Below are 17003 nucleotides of genomic sequence, written 5' to 3' on the forward strand. Positions count from 1 at the left end.
TTTATCTACCCTGCTAGTTACATCCTCAAAAAAACTCTAATAAATCTGTCTCTCACGATTTCCCTTTCAAAAAACCATGTTGACTTTGCCTAATCCTATGATTTTCCAAGTATCACTTCCTTAATGGATTCTAGCATTTCCCCGACAGCTGATGTCATGCTAACTGTTTCCCTGTTTTCTCTCTCCCTCCTTTCTTCAATAGCGGGATTACATTTGCTACTTTCCACTCTGCTGGAACCGTTCTAGAATCTAGAGTATTTTGGAAGATCACATCTAATGCATCCACTATCTCTTCAGCCACCTCTTTTAGAACCCTAGGATGTAGGCCATCAGGCCCCGGGGATTTGTCAGCTTTTAGTCCCATTAATTTCTCTCGCACTTTTTCTCTACTGATAATTATTTTAAGTACCTTACTCTCCTTGGTTCTCCACTATGTTTGGTGTGGTGAGGTAAATGCGCGTGCCGTTATCAGTATGTAAATAGCCAGCAATTTGTGGCGATGATGAAATACAGTGAGAGTTGCGAATCACTACAAATTGTTGCACCATTTGCACCGTTCTACCGTTGGCCTCGCAAAAGTGATATCTCACCGTCAACCTCCTGAGTTTCAAGCAATTGCTGCATTTGCACTGTTAAATGAATTAAACTCACTGCAGGATGTTGGGGCTGGTATTTAACCATGTAAGAACCCTTTTAATGATGAGATTTATGCTCCTGCAATGCCACTCAACCTCTCTGGCCAAAAAGGGAACAATTGAAACTGGAGTTTCATTCTTTCAAGTAGTAAATTGTTCCTAGCAGTTTTGTAAATTTTTTTTTTTTTTACTTTTCCTTTCTCTTTCTCTCAATCCAATCTTTCTTTCCCTCGCTTTCTCATTCTTTATCTAATTTGATTCGAATTCACCCTATTTCTTCCTCTTGTTCCTCTGTTTCTTTCTCTAACCAATGAGATTTAAGGATAAGGCCTTGTTGACCTTGCCATGCTATTATTAGCTCTCACTTCCAGCAATTTACAGTGCAAACATTTTTCAAGCTGAAGGGTGAGGAAAAATATCTTAACAAATGGACACATACTGGGCCATTTTTATATACTGTACTTTGAGGGCCCTTTAGCCATCATATTTCCAGATTGTTGAGCTGAAACGTCTGTGACCTTTCTTTATATCTCATCTCCTTTACAGTTTGAGTCTTGCTGCCCTGCTTTTTGTGCCTTTTCCATTGCACATATAATCTTTCTTTAGTGGCTTGATAGCCAAAACAACAACTTATTCTTAAATGCAGTCGGGCCAGTGCATTGTAAAGCCTTGGTGTAGCTTCTGTAAACTGTAGTTCTACTTGTACATATTCTGCTTGCTTTTTATTTGGTTTAGCACATTGGCCAGAATTTTCCGGGGTGTCAGTGGGCGGGTCGGGTGGGAAAGAGGTGTTTTTTTGACCGGGTCAGCAGGGAGTCATGGGAGAACCTGGGTGCAGCCCTCTGCCTCTGTGCAGTCATTGTTGGTGTTTGCAGCACTTCAATGCTGTAGAACACTGACAACACAAATGTCAAAAGAAAGTTGTCCATGGTCCCTTTAAGGAAACCAGCTGATGACACGTCATGCGTGACTTCACCAGACCCGCCTCCTCTAATTGGCCCGGGAAACACGCTGGGCAGGTTTAATAAGCCCGCAACGTAAATTCACTTTAGACAGCGGGATGGAGCCAGCAGCGGGGCAGTGACCCGCCACTGACCTCGCTCTCCCCCAGACCTGCTGAGGTAAGGAAAATCCCGGCCATTGTGTTGACAGTGATGGTCCTTTTCTAAGTCTCCCTTTGATAATTCAACAGATGATGGGGGTTATTGGAGTAGTTGATGTGTCCAGAATTAAAACTTAACTGCAAGGAAAAACATAAACAGTTTTGAAGGACAGCAGATGGGAGGGAAATAAAAATACAGGAAACTTTGGTTTATCCGGAGGTTAACTGTCCGGAATGCTCGAGCCACCGGCAAAAATCAGGAGCCGTTTCATTAGGTTTTTTTTCTTTTTGTTTTTTTTTCACCAGTCAGGCTCTGCAAGGTCTTGCTGAAGCTGTTGCTAAGCTACAGAGACGCTTGCAAGGTATGGCCGCCTGTTTAGAAGGTGCAACAGGGTTTGTTGCCAGATACGGAGCTCAAAATCTCCGTATGTTTCAACATTAGTGCTGGTTTGTCCGGCAGTTTTGATGGGATGGCAACAGCTCGGTCCCGTCGGTGCCGGATAGCACAAAGTTTCCTGTAGCCAGAAAATAAATATGAATAAGACATTCAAGCAGAAAAATTAGAACAGAAGAAGTAAAGGAGAAACAGAGCATAAAAGAAAATAAAAATGATCAGGCAACAAAGCAATTACATCCTAATTATGTTCTCCTGTTCTCGTGTGTAGCATAGCAACACTTATCATGTCCCTTTATTGAAGTCCTAGTCAAATATTCTTAAACCTACCATGAGCAGCAATTGTTTTTGTTTGAATCTCTGCTGAATAGGATTTACTTTTTGGTAGGTCTATTTCAAATGCAGGTGTCTAGCTCTCTCCTTTTCTTGGTGTGCTACCGTTGGAATCCAGAGGTATCAGATATGGAATGAAGAAAGTGAGAATAATTGTAGTGGGTCTTTATTATTTGAATGGAAGTGAGCCACACACTATGCCCATCTGTCCTTTTTGCAAGGTTAATTATGTTTATAGTCTGTTTATTTATTTGAGTTAATTAATTTTTGTACGCTATTATGAGTGTCTTTGCTTCTGAACAGACAGTGCCCATGGTAAGTGTCCTTTAAGTATGATGTGGGTAGGAGAGTCATGTGGGTAATCTCATAACTTGATTGTCAAACATGTTGATGAATATTGGCTCCACAATTATCCTGCTGACCTGCGCTAAGTTGTAGTAGAATAGAATATTTTCATTTGAAAAGTAAAGACATTACAAGGTAGGTAAATCTCATTATTCATTTTGAGAATTGAGCTGACCGTGCCAGTTTCTTTTTGAATTGCATTTACTTTATTAGTCACTTTGTAATAGTAACACTTTCTTCTTGTCTTTCGCTGTCCTTTTGCAGGTTGAAAATATTTTGTTAAATGATAATGGAAACTATGTCCTGTGTGATTTTGGAAGTGCAACTCATAAAATTCTCAATTCTCAAGTACATGGTGTCAGTACTGTAGAGGATGAAATCAAAAAGTAAGTCTGTTTTATTTTATTCCTTCAAGCTTTACCTGAGATGCATCTCACACTATTGTGAAGGCTGCGATAGCATTGTGTTGCTGTCTGTCAGTCATAGCAAGAATGACTGGACCCCAGAAATCTTGCCCTTTGCTCTCCCCTCAGCTAGCTTCCTCAGCTAGCTTCCACAGTTATCACTTTTCCACTAATGTCTTACATACACAGACCTTTCCATCACTTATTATAATGCTGTTAATGGTAATTCTGACAGCCTATATATCGATTTTTACTTTACTCTTTCCTTGTTTAGTTTGGATACCAAAAATTGACGACATTTTTTAATAACAACTCTTCTAAATGTGAACTGTGCCAATTACACCAATTCAAGGTGCTCCTTGACCTGAGAAAAGATGCATAAAATAGTTTCCAGAACAAAGAACTGCTCAGACTTTGTCTGTGGATGTTGAGGCTCGTGCACTGTAATGGCATATCAGTCCGTAACATAGTATTATGATTTACTGATATCTCTAAGTATTTGCAGTATATGCACCTTTGAACAATGAAAAAATTTGGTTAATCAATTCCACCTTAAATATGCTAGGTGTCATATCTTTCCATAGTCATACTGACTAAATGAAGAACCTGTGTAATTTGGAACATTCACTGTTCGCTGCAGAGATAAATTAGTGGTAAACCTAATCTTACACCAGTTTTTCTTTCCACCAAAGATTGTCACTGGGCATCGCATACCACAAATATAGAAAGCATATCAATGATGTTTGGTGGAAAAACAATGGTACAGGAAACTCTCATTTAAACGGCACCTAAATATCCGGAATTCTCTACTAACCGGCAAAATTCATACTCGGAAAACACCTCAATAACCGGAAATGTTGGCGAGTCAGAGTCTCCCGCGGTGGCCGAGTTAGTCAATGGGGGTAGTTCTCCAAACTGCCGCTACTCGGCTTCTTGGCGCTGTCAGAAGTCCGAACACCTCAATAACAGGAGTCTGACTCTCCCGTGCTGCCGGGAGTACCCAATTACTGTATACTTGATACGCTTATCAATTACTTCATAAAAGGTGATGAGTCGAAGAAGAGATGATGAGTCGAAAGAAGAGATGAATAAGGCTTTTATTAGCTAAGAAGAGACCATGCTTCTTCGTGAGTGACTGAACAAGTCTGAACGAAACCCACACAGTGGTGGGTGGAGTCAGCTGAGGCATGCCTCCATACACAGCGCCACCCAGAGGTGGCAATATACAATACAGTGGTTTACCACATTCACCCCTTGTTTAATGTGAAGTCCGGCGGGGTGAAGGGTACTACAAGTTAAGTCTATCAGGAGGCCTTGTCTGACGTCCTGATCGTCGTGGTGGTGGCGGCGGTGGTGTTGCAGCATCCGACGTCGGGTCTGGTGTCTGGGTGGTTGGCGAAGATTCCTGGGGCTTTGGCATGCCGTCTGCAGGGGTTGGGTTGGGAGGGGTGGTGGGGGATAACAGTGGTAAGGGGGATAACGGTGGTAATTCAGGGGTACCCGAGGGTGCGAGATCTCGTATGGAGACCGTGTCCTCCCGCCCGTCTGGGTATGTCACCCAGGCATACTGGGGGTTGGCGTGTAGGAGGTGCACCCGCTCGACCAGGGGGTCTGTTTTATGCGTCCTCACGTGCCTCCGCAGTAGGACGGGCCCAGGAGAAGTCAACCATGCCGGTAGCGAGGTTCCCGATGTAGACTTCCGGGGGAAAACGAACATTTTCTCATGAGGGGTCGCATTAGTGGCAGTACAAAGCAGTGACCGAATGGAGTGAAGCGCTGCAGGGAGGACCTCCTGCCAGCGGGAGGTCGGAAGGCCCTTAGATTTTAGTGCTAAGAGGACTGCCTTCCAAACCGTCGCGTTCTCCCTTTCCACCTGGCCGTTCCCCCGGGGGTTGTAACTGGTGGTCCTGCTCGTGGCGATACCTCTTGTTAGCAGGTACTGCCGAAGTTCGTCGCTCATGAACGATGAGCCCCTGTCGCTATGTATATAGCTGGGGAACCCGAACAGAGCGAAGATGTCATTCAGACACTTGATGACCGTGGTACTGGTCATGTCTGGGCAAGGGATGGCAAAGGGGAAACGGGAGTACTCATCAACTATGTTGAGGAAGTACACATTGCGGTCAGCGGAGGGGAGGGGCCCTTTAAAATCGACGCTCAGGCGTTCGAAGGGGCGGGTGGCCTTGATCAGGCTTGCTCTGTCCGGCCTATAGAAGTGCGGTTTGCACTCGGCGCAGATTTGGCAGCTCTTGGTCATGGTCCTGACCTCCTCGATGGAGTAGGGCAGGTTACGGGATTTGATAAAATGGAAAAACCTGGTGACCCCCGGGTGGCAGAGGTCATTGTGGAGGGACTGCAGCCTATCACTCTGTGCGTTGGCGCATGTACCACGTGATAGGGCATCTGGGGGCTCATTGAGTTTCCCTGGCCGATACAAGATATCATAATTGTAGGTGGAGAGTTCGATTCTCCACCTCAAGATCTTGTCGTTCTTGATTTTACCCCTCTGCTTATTATTAAACATAAAAGCTACTGAACGCTGGTCAGTGAGCAGGGTAAATCGTTTCCCGGCCAGGTAATGCCTCCAGTGACGCACCGCTTCTACAATAGCCTGGGCCTCCTTTTCGACGGAGGAGTGTCTCGTCTCGGGGCCCTGGAGGGTCCTTGAGAAAAAGGCCACGGGTCTGCCCGCCTGGTTAAGGGTCGCGGCTAGGGCGAAGTCGGAGGCATCGCTCTCCACTTGGAAGGGGATGGACTCATCCACCGCGTGCATTGCGGCCTTCGCGATATCGTTCTTGATAAGAGTGAAGGCTGCACACGCCTCTGGTGTCAGGGGGAAGGAGGTGGCTTTGATGAGGGGCCTGGCTTTGTCTGCATAGAGGGGCACCCACTGGGCGTAGTAGGAGAAAAACCCCAGGCATCTCTTCAGTGCTTTTTGGCAGTGGGGAAGGGGTAGCTCCATTAGGGGGCGCATTCTGTCGGGGTCGGGCCCGATGACTCCGTTCTCCACCACGCAGCCGAGGATGGCCAGGCGCTTGGTGTGAAACATACATTTTTCCTTATTGTACGTTAGGTTCAGCCGTTGGGCCGTACGGAGGAAATTTGCTAGATTAACGTCGTGGTCCTGCTGGTCGTGGCCGCAGATGGTGACGTTATCCAAATAGGGGAAGGTTGCCCGCAGCGCGTTCTGGTCAACCATTCGGTCCATCTCCCTTTGGAAGACCGAAACCCCGTTGGTGACGCCGAAGGGGACCCTAAGGAAGTGGTAGAGGCGGCCGTTTGCCTCGAAGGCAGTATACTGGCGGTCCTCATGGCGGATGGGCAGCTGGTGGTACGCTGACTTAAGGTCGATGGTGGAGAATACTTTGTATTGCGCAATCTGATTGACCATATCAGATATGCGAGGGAGGGGGTACGCGTCCAGCTGGGTGTACCGGTTTATGGTTTGGCTGTAGTCGATTACCATGCGGCGTTTTGCAGTGGTTTTAACGACTACAACCTGGGCTCGCCAGGGGCTAGTGCTACCTTCGATAATGCCCTCCTTCAAGAGCCGCTCCACCTCAGAGCTGATAAAAGCTCTGTCCCCGGCACTGTACCGCCTGCTTTTGGTAGCGATGGGTTTACAGTCGCGGGTGAGGTTAGCGAACAGGGGAGGGGGGGGGACTTTTAATGTGGAAAGGCTGCAGGTGGTTTGCAGCGGGCGATTTAAAAGTTGTTGGTTGCAGACTGTGAGTGGGGGGAGGGGTCCACCGTATGCTAGTGTGACACTCTTAAGGTGGCACTGAAAATCCAACCCTAGCAGGACGGCAGCGCAAAGACGGGGCAGGACTAGCAGTTTAAATTTTTGATATTCAGTGCCCCCTACTGACAGGGTCACCACACAGTAGCCGCTGATGTCCATTGACTGGGACTTGGACGCCATAGAAATGCGATGGTGCGTTGGCAGAATCGTGAGGGAGTGGCTACGTACCGTGTCGGGGTGGACGAAACTCTCTGTGCTCCCGCTGTCGATCAGGCAACTGGTGGCGCGGCCGTTTACCGCGATATCCATCATGGAGCTGGATAGATGGTGAGGGTGGCCTTGATCCAGCGTCACGGAGGCCAGTATGTGGCTTAGTGAGTCACTATAGTCATCCGCCGAGACGGTGGTCGGTTCCGGTGACGAAATGGCGGTTGAGTGCGTTGGATACGATGGCGGCGGATGCCATGCGGCCGGGGGTACACAAAATGGCGGATAAGATGGCTGCTCCCACGGCCCGCACGCTGCGCTGCTGGCTGGCTTCCCCTTGCAGGCGTTAGCGTAATGGCCTTTCTTCCCGCAGCCCGAGCAGGTAGCTGTCTTAGCTGGGCAGTGCGCTCTGGGATGTTTTAACTGGCCACAGAAATAGCATTTTTGGGCCTGGTTACTGGGCATCGAAGCAGTTCTTACCGGAGGCTGCTGTCTTGGTTGGGTCGCTGCAGCGGTTGGTGCCGGGGGCGGCGGTCCCGTGTCCCACGGTTTCGATTGCCATGTCTCGGCGCCGTTACGGGGGTATGCCTCGAGGTTTCGGTGGGCCTCCTCTAACGAGAGCGCAAGGGCAATGGCCGTCTTCAGGTCGGGTTCCTTGCTTTCTAGCAGTCTCTGCCGGGTGTGGTCTGACTGGAGGCCCCTGACGAAGGCATCACAGGCGAGTCCCTGCGCGTGCTCCACAGCCGTTACCGCTTTACAATCGCAGTCTCTGCAGAGTGCCAGTAGCGCCCGTGCAAATGCCCCTACCGATTCTCCCGGTTGCTGCCTGCGGGATCCCAAGAGGTGTCGGGCGTAAATTGTGTTCACTGGGCGCGTATATTGCCCTTTTAGTAGCTCGAGGGCCGCCACGTACGTATTAGAGTCCCGGATTAGCATATATACTTGATGGCTCACCTGGGCGGTCAAAATTTTCAGTTTGTGATCCTCCTCTGTAACCTGTGAGATTGCGAGGAAGGATTCAAAGCAGCTCAGCCAGTGTTCAAACTTGGCTGATGCACCCACATCTTGAGGGTCGAGGTCCAGGCGTGGTGGTCTGAGGGCTCTCAGCAATGTCTGCTGTATCCGTTGCTGTTGTTGCTCCTCAGGTGTCGCCATTTAACTTTTAGCTAATAAAATTGATACGCTTATCAATTACTTCATAAAAGGTGATGAGTCGAAGAAGAGATGATGAGTCGAAAGAAGAGATGAATAAGGCTTTTATTAGCTAAGAAGAGACCATGCTTCTTCGTGAGTGACTGAACAAGTCTGAACGAAACCCACACAGTGGTGGGTGGAGTCAGCTGAGGCATGCCTCCATACACAGCGCCACCCAGAGGTGGCAATATACAATACAGTGGTTTACCACAATACTGCACATTTCTTGATTTTTAAAAATTTTTGTTTGTTAAAAATAGTGTCTGTAGATAACCCCCTCCGTCATCCGGAATTTTTAATCAACCGGCACCATCCCGGTCCTGTCAGTGCCAGATACCAAAGAGTTTCCTGTACTACAAATAACTAAATTTTTGCAGGACTGGATAATGTATACATTTTAGCCACTGGAGGCTTCAAGTATATTTTGCACTGCCCCAAAATGTTGATACAGTACCAAAGTGAAACCAAGTTGGACACTGATTTGCATGTATCATTTTGGCATGATTCTGATCTCTATTGGGGAAGAAGGGGAGGGGTTGAGCAGATGTTGGACAGGGGCCTTGAAACTGATCATTAGGTCACTTGCCTAGAAATATGTGTGGGAGGAGAGAACAGAAACAAAGACCATGGAAAGTTTTATTTTATTTTCTGAAAAAAAGCAAATGGCCACCAGATATTTGTGAAAACCTGGTATCTGTTACCGATCTTATGTTGTGGATTTTATCAACTGTAATATTCACTCATTTGACGTCGGAACTCGTTACAGGAACAACAAAATTGTAGATGTGAAATTGCTAATCATTTTTTGTTAATATGGATAATGTAATGCATGTTGGAAGCTTAAAAAAATGAAATGTTAAGTCATTAAGAAGGACAACTGGCTTTAAAAAAAAAAAAAAAAAATAAGAACCCAAGAACCCAAGTGGCTCAGCCTTGAGGCTGGCCACTGTTGTGTCCGAGAGTAATAAGACACCAGACTGCAGGGAAACGGCCCCTGAACACCGGCTACGCCCTGTGCGCTCTGCCCTCTCTCCCCCGTCGACGCTGCTCGGCCCTTTGCTGTGCCGCTCGGTCGGGCTGTAGCCCGCCGCTGTCCGGGAAGGGTCTGCACACTACTTGTTGCCAGCCCGTTTCGCTGGACCACCGCGACTGGAAAGCCAAGCCTGGCTCTCAACAGCCTCCCCCGCAAATCTCGAGTCTCTGCTGGATGACTGGGCTGTTGCCCGTGGTCGACGCCCGTGTCTCTGGCCTTGACCTCCAATCTACCGGTCTGCAGGAACGAATCCCTGGGAGGTGATGCAGAGTTGCAGGTAGGATTGAATTTGTCTCGTCGCCAATGTTGTGTCCGAGAGTAATAAGACACCAGACTGCAGGGGAACGGTACAACAGGTGTTTACTCAACGTGGCTCACTCAAACTGAACTGTACAGATTACTACTCCGTGCTATATACAGGTGTGGTTACTGCCGATACTGCAGTATACATGAGCTGTAAAAAGTAGTTCCCCCCCTTAAAGGTATATACATTACAGCCACCTTCATTTTTTGGTCCATTGGTTTCCAGTAAATTTTAAATAATATATCTAAATGTGTTAAACAATAATGGCATCTAGAGATTTGATTTGTTTCTCTCATAGTCCAGAACACCCAAACCTTTTTCATTGTGTCACTACTATGCTACTCTTACCTGAAAAGCTATTCTTTGTGTGAACCCCACCAATTACAGTTTAATTAGTAAGTGCACTTTATGGGTTCTGATGCTGTAATTTGTGCATAAACATTAATGAGAACAAATGTGACAAGTGTTTAAATTAACTATAGCATTAAAAACACAACAGAACAGGATTGCACAGAAATAAACATTTGAATTTCTCTTTTTAGGTATACAACGTTGTCTTATCGAGCCCCTGAAATGATTAATCTTTATGGAGGGAACTCGATCACGACGAAGGCTGACATATGGGTGAGCCAAAGTTTCACAGCACTTAAGAAGTATTTGGTGTTGTAAGTCAGTTGTGGTGTGAACAAGACAACTGGTTCACTTCCAGAGCAGCTGCAACTTGAGTAAAATTCGATGTAGTTGAAGAGGGAGCAGTACCTGAGGAGAGGGAACCATTTACAATGTCAGCTAGCATGGGTGCCAGGAAGAGAAGTTAGGGGGGCCAGCTATTTAGTGGGAATGGGGCGCTGGGATCAGGAGATGGGTCTCGTGGATGAGATAATGAGGGGAAATGGAAGAAAAAGATGCAAGTTCAGGGCTAGGATTGGGGGGCGAGGCGGGGAGCCTGAAGAGAGGTTTGGCTTGGTGGAGAAAGGAAACAACAGCTTGGTGTTCACTGCAGCTTTGAGGATGGTTATGCCGGTATATGCATTATGCATGTGGCATATGTGGGGGCTCTAACACACTGCCATCCTCGTAGCATTTGCTCCAGTTATTGTATGAAAATTGTCTATATTGCCGCAGGTAGGCAACTTTATTTTGAGTATTTATTCCATTGGTTGGCACAAATGTGCTTTGTTGGTATTTACAAGGATCACCACTGCCCTCCAGTGGTACACTGTTTTCAGCAATTTCCTTATTTGAAGTATACTGAAAAGTTGTAAATATCTTTCATTTTGGTTAATTCAGGTGTAATTCTAGCACCAAGCCAAGTGTCAAGTCAAAAATGATCCGATACCCAAACTAGTTGATTTCCTGTGGTGTTACAGATAAAAATACAAATTCTATCTCCTGCTGGCTCTATCCTCCAATTTCTGTTTCTCGTTCTCTCGCCCCCCCTTTCTGGCGCTCTCGCCCCCCTTTCTGGCGCTCTCGCCCCCCTTTCTGGCGCTCTCGCCCCCCTTTCTGGCGCTCTCGCCCCCCTTTCTGGCGCTCTCGCCCCCCTTTCTGGCGCTCTCGCCCCCCTTTCTGGCGCTCTCGCCCCCCCTTTCTGGCGCTCTCGGCCCCCCTCTTTCTGGCGCGCGCTCTCGGCCCCCCTCTTTCTGGCGCGCGCTCTCGGCCCCCCTCTTTCTGGCGCGCGCTCTCGGCCCCCCTCTTTCTGGCGCGCGCTCTCGGCCCCCCTCTTTCTGGCGCGCGCTCTCGGCCCCCCTCTTTCTGGCGCGCGCTCTCGGCCCCCCTCTTTCTGGCGCGCGCTCTCGGCCCCCCTCTTTCTGGCGCGCGCTCTCGGCCCCCCTCTTTCTGGCGCGCGCTCTCGGCCCCCCTCTTTCTGGCGCGCGCTCTCGGCCCCCCTCTTTCTGGCGCGCGCTCTCGGCCCCCCTCTTTCTGGCGCGCGCTCTCGGCCCCCCTCTTTCTGGCGCGCGCTCTCGGCCCCCCTCTTTCTGGCGCGCGCTCTCGGCCCCCCTCTTTCTGGCGCGCGCTCTCGGCCCCCCTCTTTCTGGCGCGCGCTCTCGGCCCCCCTCTTTCTGGCGCGCGCTCTCGGCCCCCCTCTTTCTGGCGCGCGCTCTCGGCCCCCCTCTTTCTGGCGCGCGCTCTCGGCCCCCCTCTTTCTGGCGCGCGCTCTCGGCCCCCCTCTTTCTGGCGCGCGCTCTCGGCCCCCCTCTTTCTGGCGCGCGCTCTCGGCCCCCCTCTTTCTGGCGCGCGCTCTCGGCCCCCCTCTTTCTGGCGCGCGCTCTCGGCCCCCCTCTTTCTGGCGCGCGCTCTCGGCCCCCCTCTTTCTGGCGCGCGCTCTCGGCCCCCCTCTTTCTGGCGCGCGCTCTCGGGCCCCCTCTTTCTGGCGCGCGCTCTCGGGCCCCCCCCCCCCTTTTCTCTCGCGCTCTCTCTCGTCCTCCCCCATTTCTCTCGCGCGCTCTCTCGTCCCCCCCCCTTTCTCTCTCGTCCCCCCCCTTTCTCTCGCGCTCTCTCTCGTCCCCCCCCTTTCTCTCGCGCTCTCTCTCGTCCCCCCCCCTTTCTCTCGCGCTCTCTCTCGTCCCCCCCCCTTTCTCTCGCGCTCTCTCTCGCCCCCCCCCCCTTTCTCGCGCGCGCGCGCTCTCTCTCTCTCGCCCCCCCCCCCCCCCCTTTCTCTCGCTCTTACTGGCTTTTGTACTCCCTAAGTACTGCACTGAAGTGCCAGCCTAGATTATGTGCTCAGGACTGAAAATGACTCATATTGAAGTTGAAAATGCTGTTTGTTTTCTATCGCTTTTGAATGGACAAAATGATTTTAATATGTCATCGGGTTCCTGAGACCTTGGTGCACCTCCATGCATTTAACATTGCTTTTATCTGCAATAGATACTTGCAAAATGAGCTTTTAAATGAGAAAAATTAGCATTTTGTCATTGTGAAATTAAGTGGTTTCCAGTAGCAATCTTAGTATTTTTTTGGAAGGGGCAGCGATATTTGTACCTCTAATTTTGAGATATTCGGATGCAATAGGCAACACTTTTTTAAACGCTTTGACAATATCTATTGACTTTACTAAATTTTTGTTTTTAATTTCCCACATTAGTTGGAGCTGCATTGTCGCACCTGCCTTTGTTAGTTATACTTGTTAGCACAGTAACGCGAACTAAAATGTGTAACTCAGGTTATTTTCTTTCAGCCTGAAGCGTTTGTCCTACAATTGTTTAGACTAGGAACAACTCGTGGTCAAGCAAGCAAACATATATAATTCTTGTATGGCAATTTATTTCAATCTTAGAACCATAGTTCTAAATGGAGTAGGATTGATTTCTTACTCTTGGTTTTTCTCAGAATTGGACATTCATGCTCCCATGCATGCATTGCAAAAGACTGAACTGTTTCTTCAACTTGAAGAACTCTTCAATATTTTCTGCCAATTTAGCAAGTAACATTATATCATTTTTTTTAGAAATGGACTTAGTGAAAACAGTATATTTCTATATGAATGTACAGAACACTTGAAATGATTCTCAAAGGAGGAACCTGCTTCAGCTGATGAGTTCAGCAAATTCTAGCTTTGTGGAAAGTTTTCTTACCTCAGCAATAAATCTGGCCAACATGCAATGAGAAGTGTTACAGCATGAAGCTGTTCTGGTTTATAGCTTTACACCATTGTTGCGCTAGCATGGCTCGAGCAGTGGTGAGCTATACTGGCTGCTTGCTTTCCTGCTGGGGTGGTGACTGGGTTTACACATGCGTGTATGCTGTCCCCCAAAAAACACATACCTATACAGGATACAGTGTAACTTGTTTTCTTTTGTGAAAGAAAGTTAAAATAATGGATGTTTTGCCAACTGCAGTTGTTCTGTGGTTGAGATGAAGGGGAAACCATCAAGGCCCAGCAGTGCTATAGTGTAATATAAACAGAAAATGCTGGAAATACTCCGCAGGTCAGGCAGCATCTGTGGAGAGAGAGAGAGAGAGTCAACGTTTCAGGTTGATGACCTTTTGTTAGAACTATAGTGTTATACTGTACTTTGCTCTTAGGCCTTTTGTTGCTATTGTTTAAAAGTTGGTTCATGGCATCACAATGACAATACAAGCTTCTTTGCATACAAAAGAATTGTTGAATCTTTACGGAGATATACGACACACAATTCATATCAACATTGTTTCAGATCTAATTAAGAATGCTGTTCTCGTCGCTCTCTTTCCCTACTGTCCAAGGTAGCGAATCTGGGGTTTGCCATTAATTAATGGCTGTAAACGAGTTTGATCCAAGGGTTTAACATACAAGCATTTCATATCGCAGGTTATATGGTTTACGGTTATTGAATTTGCAGTGGTTGCTGTATTTTCATTTTTTTTTTTAAAAACCTCATGATCAAATATTTCTGCTGAAAAAGCCAATCAATTTCTCTTTTTTAGGCTCTTGGATGCTTGCTGTACAAGCTTTGTTTCTTCACTCTACCCTTTGGAGAGAGTCAAGTTGCAATCTGTGATGGGAGCTTTACTGTGCCAGACACCTCTAAATATTCTCAGAAATTGCACTGTTTAATACGTATGTACAGTAAATTAAAAAAAAATCTGAGTGCTTTTGTCTCTATTTAATCCTCTTTGGAATAGTTGTAAATAATGGTTCCTAAAATGCTTTGTCATTTATTCACACTGTTTTCCTTTTCGTGGATTTTATGTTTTCCTATTGACATGTTCTATTTGACATTGGGGGCAGACATTGGTAGGTCAGCTTTCAGGGCCCAGCTTGAATAAACTTAATCAAGAGATTGAGATCCAGTATGTGGTTAGAAAAATGCATGTTTTTATATGTTTAAAAATTAAAATGAATCACTACTGAATTCAATTATGTCCCTGATCAAATACTTTGAGAAATTTTAATACACTAAAGTACTTCCCTCCTTCATGGTCCATTCCTGCTAAGCTGCAGAACTGCTAAGGCAAGCAGATGTAATGTGTGGCAGGGAGTTGAGGAAAGGTACTCTTAAACCAGAGCATAATGGCATATATCAAGCACTGAAAATCATGGGGAGGCTAAATATAGTGGCTACCGATTGACAGTGACACATAGGAATGATAAAACTTCCAAGTTATATTGAAAAAGTTTTCCAGCAGTTACCTTGGGAATAGTTACCTAGGGAAACTGCCCAACCCTTCCAAGTGAAGGAGGGTGCGCAGAGTGCAAATAGCATTTTTACCACCCTGCCCAGAAAAAAAAATTTAAAAAAATTAAGGGTTATGAGAGTCAACACCGGTTTTGCTGTCCATTCAAGGCAGGATCTGGCAAATAGAAAATTGTAAATTTGAGTTACAAGAGCCACACAAGGGATTATAAACTGAAGGTGTATGTAATAAACATTTATTACTGCAAACCATATACAATTTATATTTAAAAAAAAAAAAACACACATCTTGATCAGGTTTTGACATCTGTGCTTGTTTGGAACTTGTCAAATTGATTACAAGAAACTGGGCAAATTGATCTAATCATGGGACATTTTGCTGTTTGATTGCTACATCTTTTTAAAGCAGTATATTTCATGAATCTATAGTTTGCTTTTGTTTTGTAATTTCTGATCATAAGAATTCACTGTTTTATAACTCGTGTATAGCTGCAGATTTGTTAATTGTGTCTTTAGTATTGAACAAGTCCTAGCAATCCAATTCTTAAGTGCTGCAGACGGTTAATATACTATGCATTTAATTACCACATTTCATTAGTACTTTTTTTTACTTTTCATGTTTGTGTTTCATAGGCTACATGCTTGAACCAGGTCCAGACAAGAGACCTGACATTTACCAAGTTTCATATTTTGCTTTTAAATTGACTGGAAAAGAATGTCCCCTGCCAAATATATATGTAAGTGTATGGTTTGTTTTGTGTGTTTACTATGCGATGGTTCATTGTTAAGATTTGATTTGTCTTTTACGTCTAACTGATAGAAAATATATCCCAATAACTGAAAAAAATACTCTGCCTGCAATGAATTGAGGGATTGATTGTCTGCATATAAAAATATTTATCAGCTATATAAATTTAGGTGCAAATTCAGAGGAATACCCCTATATTTTTTGCTGCTAATGAAATTGTGCATAGATTTTGTTGCAATTATTTAAAGTCTGATCTAAAGCAAAGTAAGTTCAAGATTACTTTGAAAGTATTTCTCATATTACTGATGAGTGAGCTGTTCTCAAATGTTGCAGTGCAATACGTAGACCTTCTGAATTGAATTCAATTCTCCAGCAAACTAGGTCAAAATTAGCTTTCCACCCTATGATTGTTACCAGTAGTGAGATTTAAATGTTCAATTTTGTGGTACTGCCCCTGAATAAACAGTTGTTTAGACATTCATGCCAGAGGGTTAGGCAAAATCAGTATTTCCATTCGAAGGAACTATAGTGTATATTTTCCTGACCCCTGCACCCAGCCGGAAAGATCAGGAAAAGGGGTAGAGACCCGTTCGCCAGGTTTGCACCTCTTTTGTGCTGTTCGGATTTAGAGGGCTTTCCTGAAAGGAGAGAAGTGGACCTGTATCTGCGGTTGGCGCAGGCCAATTGTAGCTGTGTTAATGAAGCAGGAGGGGGGCTCATGCCTCCTGCCTCATTTTCTGGGAGTATTAATGACTGGGCACCTTGGCACAGGGGCGCTCTGAAATATGGTGCTGTGTCCTGCCCCGAACCCCTCCGATTAGAGGATCCTGAGGGCAGCCCAGAGACAGGAAGATGAGTTGCATTTTTGATTTTCTTCACCTCCCCACCCTTCAGAATGTCTTCAGACAGTAAGGTCCTTCAGGTGGCTGATCTCTGGCTGCCGGTTTACACAAACTTCTGTGTGAAGAAGTGCTTCCTGACATCACCCCTGAACAGCTTAGCTCTAATCTTAAAGTTATGCCCCCTTGTTCTGGACTCCCCTGCCAGAAGAAATAGTTTCTCTCTGTCTAGCCTATCAACTCCTTTTAATCATAAACACTTCAATTCGATCACCCCTTAATCTCCTATACTCAAGGGATTACAAGCGTAGTCTATGCAACCTGTGCTCATAATTGATCCCTTTTAGCCCCGGTATCATTCTGGTGAATTTGCGCTGCACCCCCTCCAGGCCAATATATTCTTCCCTGGTGTGCCCAGAACGGAACGCAGTACTCCAGATGCGGGCTAACCAGAGCTTTATATAACTGTAGCATAACTTCCAGCCCCCTTGAGGTAAAGGATAGCATTCCTTAGCCTAAAAAAAAAAAAAAAGTTTTACTTGTCCACTAGTTGTTATTGATTTGTGTACATGGACCCCTAAATTTCTCTGCTCCTCCACAGTT

The 17003-nt window shown here is 46.3% G+C and overlaps 1 protein-coding gene across 5 annotated transcripts in view; it reads left to right on the top strand.

Moving 5' to 3' along the window:
• Positions 1–17003, top strand: part of bmp2k (BMP2 inducible kinase) — a 137631-nt gene that overhangs the window by 65592 nt on the left and 55036 nt on the right. For all 5 annotated transcript variants that reach the window (XM_085963266.1, XM_085963276.1, XM_085963293.1 and 2 more), the window contains exons 5-8: positions 3074–3195; positions 10236–10317; positions 14104–14236; positions 15447–15550. In XM_085963266.1, the coding sequence (XP_085819392.1) occupies positions 3074–3195; positions 10236–10317; positions 14104–14236; positions 15447–15550 (441 nt within the window). The remainder of the gene's footprint in view (positions 1–3073; positions 3196–10235; positions 10318–14103; positions 14237–15446; positions 15551–17003) is intronic.

The sequence above is a fragment of the Somniosus microcephalus genome, chromosome 2 (genome assembly GCF_052327205.1).
Source record: "Somniosus microcephalus isolate GS21.2 chromosome 2, FLI_Smic_1.0, whole genome shotgun sequence".
Lineage (NCBI taxonomy): Eukaryota > Metazoa > Chordata > Chondrichthyes > Squaliformes > Somniosidae > Somniosus > Somniosus microcephalus.